Raw genomic sequence first — 14,702 nt, forward strand, 5'->3', positions numbered from 1 at the left:
CTCATTTTACTTTCCCAGCTGTTTGGGTAGGTGTTATCTGACAAAAAGTCTTTGTTGACCAAACTTTAGTTGGTCTCTGAACCTTCTCCTAGACTCATCTGTGGCATTCATCATAAAATCCAGTTTCAGCAAGAGCCCTGACAAGCCAGTTTAGCCAGAGTGTCCCATCAATATCTGGTCACCCTCAATGTCTGGTCAGGCTGTGACTTGCCTTGGGTGGCAGAGCTGGGATTCAGGTTCAGGTATCCTAATATCCAGCTGGAGCCTGGGTTACCACAGTGGCCTCTGGAGAATGCTCTGCACCTCTGGCTTTCCTTGCATTGGAAAGTGGGAAGTTAGCTGTGTTAGGTCGACAAGATGTCCAACTCTTACTTTGGTCTAACCTGGAATGCCTTTTTTCTCCTCTACAGGTAGAAAACTGTAGCCTAGAGAATATTACCAAACAAAACACACAGAATGTTAATAGAAAGAACTCATGAGCAAGAAGAGACTCAGAAAAATGATTAAGAAGGCCAAGCTGGAGTTCCTCTTGTGGCGCAGCAGAAACGAATCCCACTAGTATACATGAGAATGTGGGTTCAATCCCTGGACTCGCTCGGTGGGTGGGGATCCAGCATTGCCATGAGCTGTGCTGTAGGTCACAGATGCAGCTCAGATCCTGCGTGGCCGTGGCTATGGCCAGCAGCTGCAGCTCTGAATTACACCCCTAGCCTGGGAACTTCCATATGCTAAGTGTGTCCCTAAAAAGTTGGGGGGAGGGGAAGAAAAGAAGACCAAGCTGGCCCTGGTGTCTAGGTTAATTCTCTTCAGTAGTATCTTCCTTGTATCCTGGCTCACTGCTCTATGCTTAAAATTCCTCTTAACTTTATGATACTCCTGCACCCAGGAAACAATGGGATCAACTCGTCCATTTAGAGATGGGGGGACTGAGCCGGGCGGCGGGGGACCACACTACTTCTCTCTGAAGTCCAGGCTTAGGGCTTCAGCCATAATTGGAATTGCAGCTTCAGAAAGCAAGTGGCCAACAGGGTGGTGGTGGAGCCTTCCTTGTCCTCTGAGACAGCACCCCAAGTCAGCCGTCTACACCTCTTTGGGCAAGGCTGGCTCTGCCTGGGAATGCAGAAATGCCGATTCCTCATCCTGGGCTGTGTGGTGTCTGAGAGACTGAGCATCCTGCTCTGGGAGCAGTCACTCCACAGACCCCACGCTGGGCAAAGCCAGTCCTGAGGAACCAGAAGCAGGAGTTAGAGCTGTGGCAAAGGGCGGGGAGGCACCCTGATGTTCTCTTTTGCGAAGCCACACCAGCGAGCTTCCTTCTCTCCCCTTCAAACTCTGCCTGCATGCCCTGCTCTTCCTTCCTGATTATGCCTGTGATTCCCAAGAGATCAAAATGGGTGACCTGAGCTCCAAAGTCTCCAGGTGCAGCCCTTACGTCCTCGTGGGGTCACAATTTCTCCTCCCCAACTTCTGCTCTCAACCCCACTATCCACCTCAGTTCCCTTCAGCAACTTCCCAGGTTGCCTCCGGCTTTCTGGCCCCTGCCCTGTTGCGCCCCCTACTGGAAAGAGGAAATCCACCATTCGGTGACGGTCTAGCCTGTACTCAGCGGAGCCCCACACTCCATCCCACAGGTTGCGTATGGGGGTGGGGGGGTTCTGATTTCCACCCCTCGCCTTACATTGTTCCCCCCACTTCCCATGTCTCTTAGGGTCTCCTCAGATTTCACTCTTTCTCCTCTTCATACAGCCCCCAAATTGCTCCCTCTTGACCCCCTTCTTCCCCATGCTGCCCTGCCCTTTCTTCTGGAATGACCCAGCTATTCCCTCTGTGGCAGTCTGACGGGGCAGCCCAGGATCCCAGGCGCGAGGGAGGCCCCTCATTTCCAGGATGCCCTGGTTTCTATTCCTCTGCATGCCTCTCCCATCCCTCCCCCAACTTGGCACAGGCTGACTAGGAACAGAGCAATGGGTGTATCGGTATTTTTATTATTTTATTTTTTCCTGGTGGGGGAAGGGGGTGGAGATTGAGGAAAGAAAAGACACGTAAGGGTGATTGGCACAAGGCCCCGCCTTCTTTTGTCCTCCTTCCCAGGTACTTGGGCCCCTCAGGGAAATACACCTGTTTCAGACCAGCAGCCCGTGGGGACAGGTTCACCTGTGTTCCTCACACCACCACTTCAGTCCTAAGGAGCCTCCCTGGGGGAGCTTGAGGGACTCTTTCTGGAGCCATGAGGGGGGTCCACCAGAGGAGGGTCCCCTGGGTGTTTCTGAGCTGCTTATGTTCCTGCCTCCTTTGGCCAGAGGTCCTGGGTAAGTGATGTACCCGGGGCAGCCTTCTGGGGGTGAGGGTGGCTGACTTCACAGAGTGCCTCTGGGGAGCTGAGGCCTGGCATCAAGAGAAAGGGGGGGGTGTGAATGGACAGAGATGGGACAAGGCGGGGTGGGGGGACGCTAGAGAAATAGAAGGAGGAGAAGGTAGAGACTGGAGAGAAGCAGGGAGATGCCGGGGTGCAGGAGTGGCCTAGTTTGGGGAAACCCCATTAGGGCAACCAGGGCTTATTTTGTGGAAAGAGATGGGTAGGCAAAACTAGAAAGAGAGAGCACTGAGGAGAGGGAATGAAGCAGAAAAAGAGGAAAGCTGGGGAAGAGAACTGGGAAGAAAAACTTATAGACAGATGTAGAGTCAGAGGTCAAGACAGGTGAGAAACAGATGAACCAAAGCAAAATTGATACAGAGAGAGGAAGAAATCAGAGGAGACAGGCAGAACTGAAAGGAAGGGAGCAGGAGAGGAGAGAATGGCCGGGCTTGGAGAAACAAGGCAGGACCAGAAACTTGGCAGCCCCAGTGTTGGCCTCGGCTTCCTCTACATCCCCTTCCTCCCCGGGTGTGGAGCTGGGAGCAGAGCCAGAAGGAAGACCCCTTTGGAGAAGCCCCCACCCCCACCCCGAGGTCCTCCAGTTCTCTCCCCGCCACCTTCCAAGCTGCGGCCCTGGGCCCCAGGACCGGGGTTCATTCTATGTTTCTGGATGTCTGAGTCTTCTGAAGTCTCTGGGGGCCCAGGAGAGGGTGAGCGGTCAGGAACCCAAACCAAAGATAAAATCACAGCTCCTCCGGCTCCTCAGCAGGCCTGGCGAATCATTTCCAGGGGAGTGAGTCAGAGAAATTCACTCTCTTACAGATAGTAAGGGGCACAATGTCAGGGACGTGGAGGATTCTGCCTTCCTTGAAATGTTTAAGGGCCCAGCCAAGGGCAAACAGAACACCCACCGCCTCCACCAGCCTGGAACCCAACCACCCCCTCCTCCCTACTCATTGCACAGTGAGGAAAAGGAAGCCAGAAGGCGCCTTCAGAACTGCAGTAGCCAATCCCTCAGGTCTATTCCTGGGGGTAAAATAGAAAGATGTAGACTAAAGAGTGTCTGTGGGAGTCATGACGATGGGCAATGAGGAGAAGGTGGCTTGGATTTAGGGACCTTGGGCACAGTCTTGGCTTTGCCACTAAGGGATCTGGTCCCATGACCAGGTTCTATCGCACCTCTGTCCAGGCCTCAGTTCCCCTGTGGAAAAAGCAGGGTGGTGGATTGCATGACCTCTGGATTACTAAATTCTTAGGTTTTGATGTTCTGTGATTTAACGTTATCACTAAAATTGTTCAGTACTGGCTCCTCGCTTGGCCCTGCATTAGGGTGGTCAAGCCCAGGAGGAGCCAGGAAGTGTGTGGAGAGGAGCCCAAAGGGGCAAGGACTGGGATGGGAGTGGCCAGGGGAAGGCAGTAGGGAGCGATGGGGTATGAGCAAGAGGAGGACCTTGAAGGTGGAAGGGAGTAACCGTTATGGTCCTGAAGCCCCTCACAGGTGCCCTGGAGCTGAGTCCTGTGCCTTGTGAAAGGGCACAGAGTAGGAGTTCCCGTCGTGGCTTAGTGGTTAACGAATCCTACCAGGAACCATGAGGTTGTGGGTTCGATCCCTGGCCTCGCTCAGTGGGTTAAGGATCTGGTATTGCCGTGAGCTGTGGTGTAGGTTGCAGACACGGCTCATATCCCACGTTGCTATGGCTCTGGCGTAGGGCGGTGGCTACAGCTCCGATTAGACCCCTACCCTGGGTACCTCCATATGCCATGGGAGCGGCCCTAGAAAAGGAAAAATAAATAAATAAATAAATAAAAATAATATAATTTTTAAAAAAGGGGGCACAGAGTGCAGCAGGACCAGGAAAGGAGAGGGGAGTGGGATGAGAGGTGTGCCCAAGGGATGTGGCCAAGAACCCTGAGGACCTTGGAGGGAAAAGTCATCCCTATAGAATGGGCGGTGAGCCCCCTACATCTGCTGCGGTGGGTATGGGTTCCGGGAAAGGGAAGCTGGTCAGTTCCATTCCCATGGATCCCTGACAGGGAGCTTATGGGTACCTGCCTATGTTCGAACCTAGGGTCTGTTTCCAGACTTGCTGCCAGCATCCTTGCCCAGGCCTGGGTCAGCCCTGGAACAGGTGCCTGATTCTCTGCTGCAGGTTGGAGGGAAAAACCCCAGGTTTCCACAAAGGTGCTGCCGTGTAAGGGCTTCCCTAGGAAGAAGCCCTGGATCTCGAAGGGGAGAGGGGAAAAGAAGGGTGGACAGAGGTGGGCTGGACAGGGAGCCAGCAAAGACTTGGCACCTACTGGTGGCTCCTGGCAGGAATGGCTCAGAAGGAAACCTGGAAACTCTGATTCCACACCCTCCGGCAAGGAGACCAAATAAATTGAAATAAGCCTCCATCTCCAATACTGTCAGCAGCCCAGTAACTGAGGGGCCACCACCCTGTGCAGCTCCTGGGTGGTGATAGGCTGTAGCAAGTGCAGGCAGTGGGGATCCACAGTCACAGAGGGTCCCAGAGTGAGGGCTCTCCTGTTCCCCCTCTCTCAGAGAACCTCTGACTTGTCTATCAGTCTGGGAGAGGCCTCTTCAACTTGCTACTGAGGGCACCCAGATTCTCCACAGGCCATCTGCACCACGCTGCCCCACCCCAGGAAAACTTCTCTATGCTTCGGGACACCCAAAAGGAGAAAAACCCTGAATAAGAGGTCCTAACAGGAAAAATCAATCAAATTGAGGCCATGGCTTGGCAAAGAGCAGGAGAGAGGGGAAGAAAGGAAGCAGGAACTTCAAATCAGAAGACTCCGAGTTAAGGTTGCCACTTGCCAGCCCAGGGGACGTGAGAAAAAAACCTTTAGCTCAGTGTCTTCGATGGCAAAATTAGTCAGATGGAAAGGAGCTATTTCATGGGTTGTGGTGACGATAAAACAAAGTAGTATCTGGTATAAAAGTAGGATAATTATAACATCTTATTTGAGAAAGGGACCACTGTATTTTAGAGCTGGAAGACTGGGGGCAGGAGGGTGATGGAGGCAGAATGGAAAGGGCACCTCTGTTGGATCAGAGACACTCCCATCATCCTACGATTACCCAGCTCTAAAAAGCCACCCGCAGTCTCCCTGAGGGTTTTGCAAGGGCCAGCTTGGTTTATTCAGAATGTGGCTTCTCGCATGAACCGACGCCAAACGCCAGCTCCACCATGGGGCAGGGGCCCTGCTCTCGGGCACTGCAGCTGCATGGCTCCTTGCGCAGCAATCTCCTCCATGCCTTTGGTTTCTGGGCTCAGCTCTGGAGGCAGAGGCTGCCCTGGCAGAGTTTGACTTGCCTGCAATTTATGACTTCATTGCCAGGAGAGGCCAAGAAGCAGCTGGGCTTATGTGCTCAATAAATGGTTTACTACTGGGTTCCAAGGTGCTGCCGAATGCTTCAAAGAGGCACGCCGTGGAGTGGGCCAAGCCGCTCTCCCAAGGCCAGGCCTGAGGACTTCCCAGGCCATCTCTCCTCCTATTTCCAAGCCTTTGCACCTCTGCCAGGCTGAATTCATGGCAAGCAGACATCTAGTCACTGTTGTGTCCCCTTTCCCAGCACAGAGCCAAGGAGTTGGGTTGAAATGAGCACAATTTGTTGGCACTTCATAGAGGTTTAAATACTCAACATTTTCCTTGAGACTCCAAAGTGGCTGCAGGAACTGGGCATCCGTATTTGCGCATGAGGCCTCCACGGTCATGGCCACGCTCATATGAGGTGGGGGGGGGGGCGGTTGCTGGCTTCTGCTCTTTTCCACGAATGCATTTTTAAGATCTGTAGAGATATCTACACTCAATATAGATGCCCTCAACTAAAATGACAGTTTGAGTTTGACACTGGGTTTGGGGAAATTAAGAATAGGAAAGACTATGGAGTTATTTGTTCACGTGCTGAATTTCTACTCATGCCAAGCACCCGAGACACTAGAATGATGAAGTCATGATTCCTGCCTCCAAAGCTTGTGTCGGGTCTCCTGGCCCATAAATAGGGCAGTTGGGTCTAGAAGGCAAGTCCCCTGATCTTCAGTCACTGCATTTGTTTTGCAGCACACATTCATGCATTCATTTATCCATACATTTGTTAGTGAAACAACTCTGTAAAGAGTGTCTCCTATATGCCTGACATTGTTCTAGGGCAGTGCTGTGTGAACACAGTGAAAAATGGAACAGATGGGGCCCAGCTTCCTGGAGCTGAGATCCAACATTCAGGAGACATAAAATAATTACAGAAAAATTCCCAGCCACAAATGTGGTGTTTTGTTGAAGTGTTATAGTGAGAGTAAAATATGGAGACTTCATTTAGATGAGTAAGTCCTCGAAGGCCTCTCTGAGAAAGAGTTGTACCTATGAGCTGAGACTCCAAGACTAAGTAGCAGGTGGGGTGGAAATTAGAGGGGGTGGGGTCATGAGGGAGCCTGGGCCAGGCAGGGGGAGATGTGCAGAGTAAGGAAAGAGCCTGACCTTTTGGAGGACGTGAAAGAGGTGAGCAGGCCTAGCTGATGCAGGGTCTTGTAAGCTGTGGAATGGATTGTGGATTTTAAGGAGCTAAAATGGGCAGACAGTAAGTGGTTTTAGGTAAAGGAGTGATGTGACCAGGTTTGCACTTTGCTGCTCTGGATACTGTGGAAGGAAATGGATTGGAAGGGGGGCAAGAGTGAAACCAAAACCAGTTAGGAGCTGGCTGGGGACTGTGTCCCGGCGAAAGGTGCTGTGGCTTGGCCTGGTGGGAGCAGTGGAGATCTGGGAGGGGTATATTTAACTGGAAAAACACCAGCCAGGAGAGCTTCTACCTTAATAAGGACACAGTTGGAAGGATGGCTGCCTTTGCCAGGATCTTAGCACTTTGTAGAGACCAAGATAACAGACAGCACAGAGTGCTGTTTACTGAGCTTAGATACTGAGTTAAGTATTTTACATCCACTACCCCATTGGTATGACTATTATCTACCATCATCTCACTTTCATAGATAAAAACCCCAAGCCTCAGAGAGGTCAAGTAACTTGCCCAAGTCGCACAGCAAACATTAGTCAGTTTGACTCTGGAACTCAGAGTCTTTTTTTCTTTTTAATTGAAGTATAGTTGGAGTTCCTGTCGTGGCTCCAAGGTTAACGAACCCAAATAGCGTCCGTGAGGATGCAGGTTTGATCCCTGGCCTTGCTCAGTGGGTCAGAGATCTGGCATTGCTGTGGCTGTGGCGTAGGCTGGCAGCTGCAGCTCTGATTGTACCCCTAGCCTGGGAACCTCCACATGCTGCACCAGTGCGGCCCTAAAAAGACAAAAAAAAAAAAAAAAAAAAGACAAAAAAATTGAAGTATAGTTGATTTACAATGTTGTATTAGTTTCTGGTGTACAGCAGAGTGATTCAGTATATATTTATATATATATATATATATATATATACTTATTCTTTTTCATCTTCTTTTCCATTATGGCTTATTACAGTATACTGAATACAGTTCTCTGTGCTTATCTATTTTGCATATAGTAGTTTGTATCTGCTAAACCCAAACGCCTAATTTTTCCCCCCTTCCCCTTTAGTTACAAAAAGTTTGTTTTCTATATCTGTAAGTTGTGGAACCCACACTCTTAACCACCCTGTGGCCTTGTCTCTGTTGACTTGTCCATGTCGGTCTTAGAAAGGACTTTGTTAGGGGGTATCAAAAGCACTGTGTCTGTCTGGAATCACAGCTAAAACAACCAAACAAACCCCCAAATCACAACAGTTACAACCATATCGTTTTCCCATTTCATCCCTTTCTCCCCCAAGTCAAAGCGCAGCTGACCTGTGTTCTGAGGGAACCAGGGTATCAGAAAAGTCACTGACGTCATTACAGGCTTTCTCAGGCCTCCCCTCCTTTTCCTCATCAGTAAATGGTACCACTTCCTTTGAGCTGACCATGAAAAAATGAGGTCAACAACACTGAGGAAAATAATTTAGAATCCACCCTTCACAGTTGGCTCCAAAGCAAGAATCTTCTCTCTCCCTTCCTACTGTACCCACCAAAGTCACACCCCAAGCAATGCCTCTTGGCCAACCATTTCTTCACCTTGACTATCACCACAGGTCATTTGACCCAATTTCTCCCAGCATCTGGTGTGGCTGCACCAAGGTAACCCTGGTGATAACTCCAGATGCTCTAGAACCAAGTCAAGAAGCATCTCAACTCAGCTTTGACCATCATCTGCTCAGCAGCATAGCTCTAAGTCTCTTTCCCCCAAGCCTTCCTCTCCTCCCATCTCCAGCCTCCACCGTCTAAGTTTTGCAGCTTGTCTCTCCTGGCCCCTTTTGATGTAGGCACACCCTCCTGGCCTCGATGGCCCTCAGGAGTCTGGCTACCTTCTGCCACAGGAGTGTTCACACCTCCCAGGCTGTGGCCATCATGTTGGCCTCCTCCTGGCCCTGGGACCCCCATGATAGTCATAGGAGAAATAGGTGCCATTTCACCTTCTTTCTAACCTCAGCTGAAGGAACCAGGGAGTGGGCACACCTGAGCTCATTCATGCAACAGATGTCCATGCAATAATTCCTGGATGCTGGCCATCTTTCCAGGTGCTGGAGCTATCATGAGATCAGTTATCCTAAGGGCATTTTGAGTTAGCATCTTTCCTCATCTTCGAGTTCTAGGAACAATGGAGGAAAAAACCCCAGCAGATACAACAGTTTCTGTTTCCTCTAAGATAACAGCAGGAATACAAAGCACAGCCACCACCACTCCCCTGCCATTGTCACCCATCACAGTTCCTACAGCTGGTGCTCCACCAGCCATCTCATCCATCATCATCCCCGAGGGGCAGCTTGGAACATCTCCAGCTCCCCAGCCCTTATCACAGAGGGGCAGAAGCCTGAAGCCACTCACAGCCCAGGAACATCTCAGAAATGCCAGGCTTTGGTCACCAAGAATTTCTGAGAAGACAACAGTCTTCATCCTTGATCCTGGGATGTGCAGACCAAGCTGTACGTGAGCAAGAGTTCCTGGAAGTTCCTTCTTCCTTTGTGAGAGGCACCAAGTCTGCATCCCAGTGAGGATAGGGGGATGTGTTGATTCTGAAATAGATACACACAAATGGCCTTGGGTTCCCTACTTAGGGTGGCAAGGCCGGTGATTCCGCCTCTTCCCTCCAACTTCTTCACATCTTTTGGGACACCTGCCACCCATCTGTGAGTCAATTTTCTCTTCAAGGTGAATTTTTCAGTTGAGTGATTTCCTTGGCTCCACACTGCCCTAGGCAGAGCCTGGCGAAGAGCCTCACAAATCAGGAAATAACAGCAGAAGGTGAAAATTGTGAAGGTAATATGGCTTATGGGTTCCTCACCTCCAGTTCCAGGAATAGCTCGAGACAAACAGACCAGGCACTAAGTGTAAGCTTCTGCTCACAATGCACACAAGCAAAACACAGGCTTTGTTTTCAGGGAGTGGCTTCACCGCTCCATGGGTACGCTATCTCCCTCTATCATCACCCCTTCTGCCACCACTCCTGCACCTGAGTCATCAGTACGCCCATCACCTCCTCATACCTGTGGAGTCACCCAAAGGCCACACAGGAAAAATGATGCCTATCCACACTATCACACTTGCTGTCCCTGGAGCCCTGAAAGAACTAGGACCACTGCTGGCCATCCCCCACCAGACATAGTTCAAGGGGAGAAGAATAACTGCCTTGCTGGGCGCCCTCTGGCCACAGCGGTAGTGAAGAAATCCATGGGGGGTTCCAGGACTCGGAGTGAGCAATGCCCCACCTCAGTGCAAGCCCAGGTATCCTCACCTTCCCCAGATTCAGGCTCCTCCTCTGGAAGGACTTCTTTAAAACAATCCTTTTTAGGTGATACCACACACCTGTCACCATTAGGAGTCAACAGCCATCATAATTCACTGATATCATCACAGATAAGGAGAGACCAGGAAAATTGGCAGAAATATCCTGCTGTAACTTGCCTCTCTGAAAATGTGCCAGACTTGTCCCAGGCTCAGATCACTCTGCATGTGGCATGCCAAGAACTCAGAGCAGATCAGTCACCACTCCTTAAATTAGCCCTCCTGAGGTAGGGTTATAAGAGCCTAGACTGTGAATAGACCATACACTCAGTGACAGTGTCACAGCTGAGCAATAGCTCACACCTTCTAAGTCTTGACTCTTACTTTTGAGTTTCAGCCCCATCCCTTAAAAAGTATGCAGTGTTGAGCAAGTCACTCAGCCTCTCCAAATCTCACTTTCCTCATCTGTGAAACAGGGGTGCTGTTAACTGAGAGAAGCTATGACGCACTATACAAATATGAGGTATCAAAACTTTAGTTATTTATAGCATCAAAATATGTCCGGTGGAAAAAAATACACCTGGTGAGAGAAATATGAAAGAAATTCCTATTCCCACCAGTGTGGGTCAGTTAATCACAAGTCAATTGACACTCGAGAACTGGCAATAAAGACAATGTCTCTTGCAGAATCTGCCTATGGGGTAGAAGTGCCTTGGCAACGGGCATTCTTTATTATAGAAACCATTCAGCAGAGCAGACAGACCCACTGACAGAGCTCTCGAACACTCTTCTTAGCCGCAACCAGAGGAAAGTCAGCCAGCACCAAATAGCCTCCCTCTGAGGACACAGGCTTCAGGACCCAAGTTTCTTTATCGGATGTAAGGGGATGACAGGGACAAGTCCAGCCACCAGTATCCATGGCTCTGATAAAACAAGTAGACCCAGGCCCTTAGGATCCAAGCAGCTGCCTTCCAGGACAGGCAATCCAGCCATTTTCTAAAGCTATCTCTGCTGCAGAGGCGATTGGAGAAACTCTCCTTCCTGGTCCCCATAGCAGAAAATCAGCCCATCAGTGGAGTGGTGGAAGCCAAGCATCAGGATGGGAAATGAAGGAATTGAGAAGAGCGGTTAAGAGGCAGCTGCAATAGTTAAGAGTAATGAGGATAACACAGCAAAATGAACAGGTGACCATAGGGGAGAAATAATTGGGAGGAATTATAGTTGATGCCAGACTCTGTTGTTGGCAACAAGGAAGAGGAAGGAATCAAAGATGACTCAGGTGTTTCTGGCCTGAATATCTGGGGAGCTGGGCTTACAATTAACATAGAGCCAGAAGATAGAAGCAGCAATGTGAAAGTTCACATTGGTCATGTTGCATTGGACGGACCAGCCAGGAAATGGCTGGAAGGGTGAGTCTGGAAAAGGGATGCCATGTCAGGGTAGAAGTATGTATTTGCGGGTTTTTTAAAAATTCTATTGAAGTATAGTTGATTTACAAGTGATAATTTCTGTTGTACAACAAAGTGATTCAGTTACCCACATACACACATCCATTCTCTTTCAGATTCTTTTTCCACATAGATTATCACAGAATATTGGGTAGAATTCTCTGTGCTACACAACAGGTCTCCATAGGTAGAGTTATGTATTTGTAAAGTGTGAAAGTAGATGCAGTTTAGCCAGAGAGAAAGTGTGAAAGGAGAGAGAAGGAGATGCCCCCAGAAGCCTGACTTCATCTGGGAGCTGAGGAGAGAAGAGGCAAAGGGTACAGAAGGGACAGGGAATGTGTTGGGCAGGGACGGGGGCGGGGAGAAGCATCCTTCAGCTCCCAGGGGGGCAATCCTGTGCCAGTGTCAAAGGGAAGGTCAAGGAGAGAATACTGAGGTAGATGCTCAATAAATGTATGTTGAATGGACGGTGCCAAATTTTACAGAAATGAATAGGAACTGAGAAGGAAATTGGTCTTGGTGCTTAGGGAGGAGTTTGGGGGTAACTTTGGGGGAAAGGATTTTTGGTGAGGTGATAGAGGTGGAGGAGATGTAAGGAGTAGATGATAAAAAGGAAGTGGAGAATGTAGACCCCTTTTTCAGGATGCTTTCAGTTAAACAAGATGGGGATATGGAGGACACGATGTGGATGAGACTTTTTCTTTAGATCAGGAAAAACCTAGCCATGATTTGGGGTTCCTGTTGTGGCTCAGTGGGTTACAAACCCAACTAGTATCCGTGAGGATGCAGGTTGGATTCCTGGCCTCACTCAGTGGATTAAGGATCCAGCATTGCCTTGAGCTGTTATGCAGGCTGCAGCTGCAACTCTGGTTCAGCTTCTAGCCTGAGAACTTCCATATGCCGTGGGTATGGAAAAAGAAAAAGAAAAACCTTTTTCTAAAAAAAAAAAAAAGAAAAAGAAAAACCTTGCCATGATTGTCAGCAGAAGAGAAGGAGCAATGTAGAAAGAGACACTAGGACAGAGAGAAGCAATGGGCAAAGGAGGGAGGGAGGAGGGGACAGACAGGTCACTGTGCAGGTACATTTGTGTACACATACTCAGCCTTTCAGTGAAGGTTTAGCCTCTTTGGGGGCAGGATAATGTGCCTGGAGAAGGCAGAGACATTTCTTGGTGGAGAGGGTCCTAGGACATCAAAGGAGATCAAGTTAGATGGCTTTGGTCTTTTCAATGAAGTGTCATAGAGAAAGGAGAGAACGAGAGAGGAGGGGAAGGGAGAAACCTATTTCTCTCAAATACCAACTCTTCACAGTCAAATCCTTAGCTCTCTGCAAGGTCAGTTCATTCCAACAAAGCTTGAACAGCAAGAATAAGGCTGGGGATATTCTTTAGAACAAGGCTCGATCAAGACCCCAAATATCTGTGCCTTACAACTTCAGTAAGATGGTTTTGGCTTACAAAAATTTTTTAAGAGCAGATAAATCATTTTATATTAAGTCAGGGGTTCTTAAAATGTGGCCCAGAGACCACCTGGATCAGAGTCACCCTGGACACGTGTTGAAATGCAGATTCCTGGATCCCGCCCCACATGTGGGAAATGGGAACAGGTGTTGGAACCCAGAATGCATTCTTACCAGCTCCTCCAGAGATTAGGATGCACCCTTTCTTTTGAGAACTATTTTCTTACCCCAAAAGACCTTCTCTATAGCTCTCACCACACCCAACAAACAGGATCTCATGCCTAAGGATAACCTACTCAAGTTCGGCAGATTGGGTTATCTGCAAACTGTTTTCATATATAGCTGAATAATCTGTGGCTTAAGATTTATTGTTTAGGAGTTCCGTCCTGGCTCAGTGGTTAACGAATCTGACTAGGAACCATGAAGTTGCAGGTTGGATCCCTGGCCTTGCTCAGTGGGTTAAGGATCTGGTGTTGCCTGAGCTGTGGTGTGGGTCGAAGATGTGGCTTGGATCCCACGTTGCTGTGGCTGTGGTGTAGGCCAGCGGCTACATCTCTGATGAGACCCCTAGCCTGGGAACCTCCATATGCTGTGGGAGTGGCCCTAGAAAAGGCAAAAAGACAAAAAAAAAAAAGATTTATTGTTTAAATGGTGGTGAAAGACAAATACAGTACTGTGGCTTTGATGTAACCAATGCTAATCTCTTCTAACAACAAGTTCAACGGATTGAGAAACTTGTTAAGACTGCACCTACTTCTCCGCACAAACTTGTTCATCAGCGTGAAGGGGCTCCCTTCCTTGTCCACTGGAGCAGGAGACTCTAATCACCTCAGCCCACAGTTAACAAGTTCTTTAAATAAAGGTTCAAAGAGACACAACCCCATTTGACAAGATTGAAAACCGGTACTACCAAGCCAAGGTTTTCTCCAACGGAGAGGGTATTGGGAAGCATGCGCTCTCCCACATGCCGCCAGTGGGCCTGTAAATAGGCACGACTTTTCCACAAAGAAATTTGGCAGGATGTTTTAATGACACGAAGACTTTTATAACAGCGTTAACCAGTAATTCCACGTACAGAAATTTATGTTGAGGAAATGAGCTGAAATAATGAAAATAAAACAAAATATCATACAGAAAGATAATCATCAAAGCTTTATTTCTAACAGCAACACACTGGAAACAGCCAAAGTGTCCAACAGTAAGTTAATTATGGGAATGTCATTTCATGTAAAAAGGCGATGTCCAATGTTCCATAAGGAGCACAGACTTTCTCTCTCTCTCTCTGTCCCTCCGTCTCTCTCTGTCTCTATCTCTGTCCCTCTCTCTCTCTCACACCCCCCCACACACCACATACTAGCAGCACATGGAACAAACATAAATAAGGTTTATTAAGGAAACAGTGAAAGCAAATAAACAGTAAAGTGTGCATGATCCCTGACTCTCATTATCTCACAGAGAGGTGGTTATAACAGGAGCCAATGAAGGCAGTATTCTAGGAGAGAGACCTGCCCCAGGTGCTGTTTACAGGGAAGTGGAAATAGGAACAGTACAAGTTTTCAGGTTGATGGAATGGCCTTGTTAGGAAAGGGGGCCTCCAGAGCTCAGCAAGCAGTATTTACATACAACACCCAAGATCTTGCTGTTGACCTTAGCTGGCCTAATCCCTC

The 14,702-nt window shown here is 48.9% G+C and overlaps 1 protein-coding gene across 2 annotated transcripts in view; it reads left to right on the forward strand.

The window, feature by feature from the left end:
- Positions 2,106-14,702, forward strand: part of MUC4 (mucin 4, cell surface associated) — a 56,024-nt gene continuing 43,427 nt past the window's right edge. The window contains 3 exon segments of one of the 2 annotated variants that reach the window (NM_001206344.1): positions 2,188-2,313; positions 5,178-5,187; positions 14,537-14,549. In NM_001206344.1, coding sequence (NP_001193273.1) covers positions 2,228-2,313; positions 5,178-5,187; positions 14,537-14,549 — 109 coding nt within the window. In that variant the 5' untranslated portion in view covers positions 2,188-2,227. 2 annotated transcript variants of the gene reach the window in all.

This window comes from Sus scrofa, chromosome 13 (assembly GCF_000003025.6).
Source record: "Sus scrofa isolate TJ Tabasco breed Duroc chromosome 13, Sscrofa11.1, whole genome shotgun sequence".
In the NCBI taxonomy this organism is placed as follows: Eukaryota; Metazoa; Chordata; class Mammalia; order Artiodactyla; family Suidae; genus Sus; species Sus scrofa.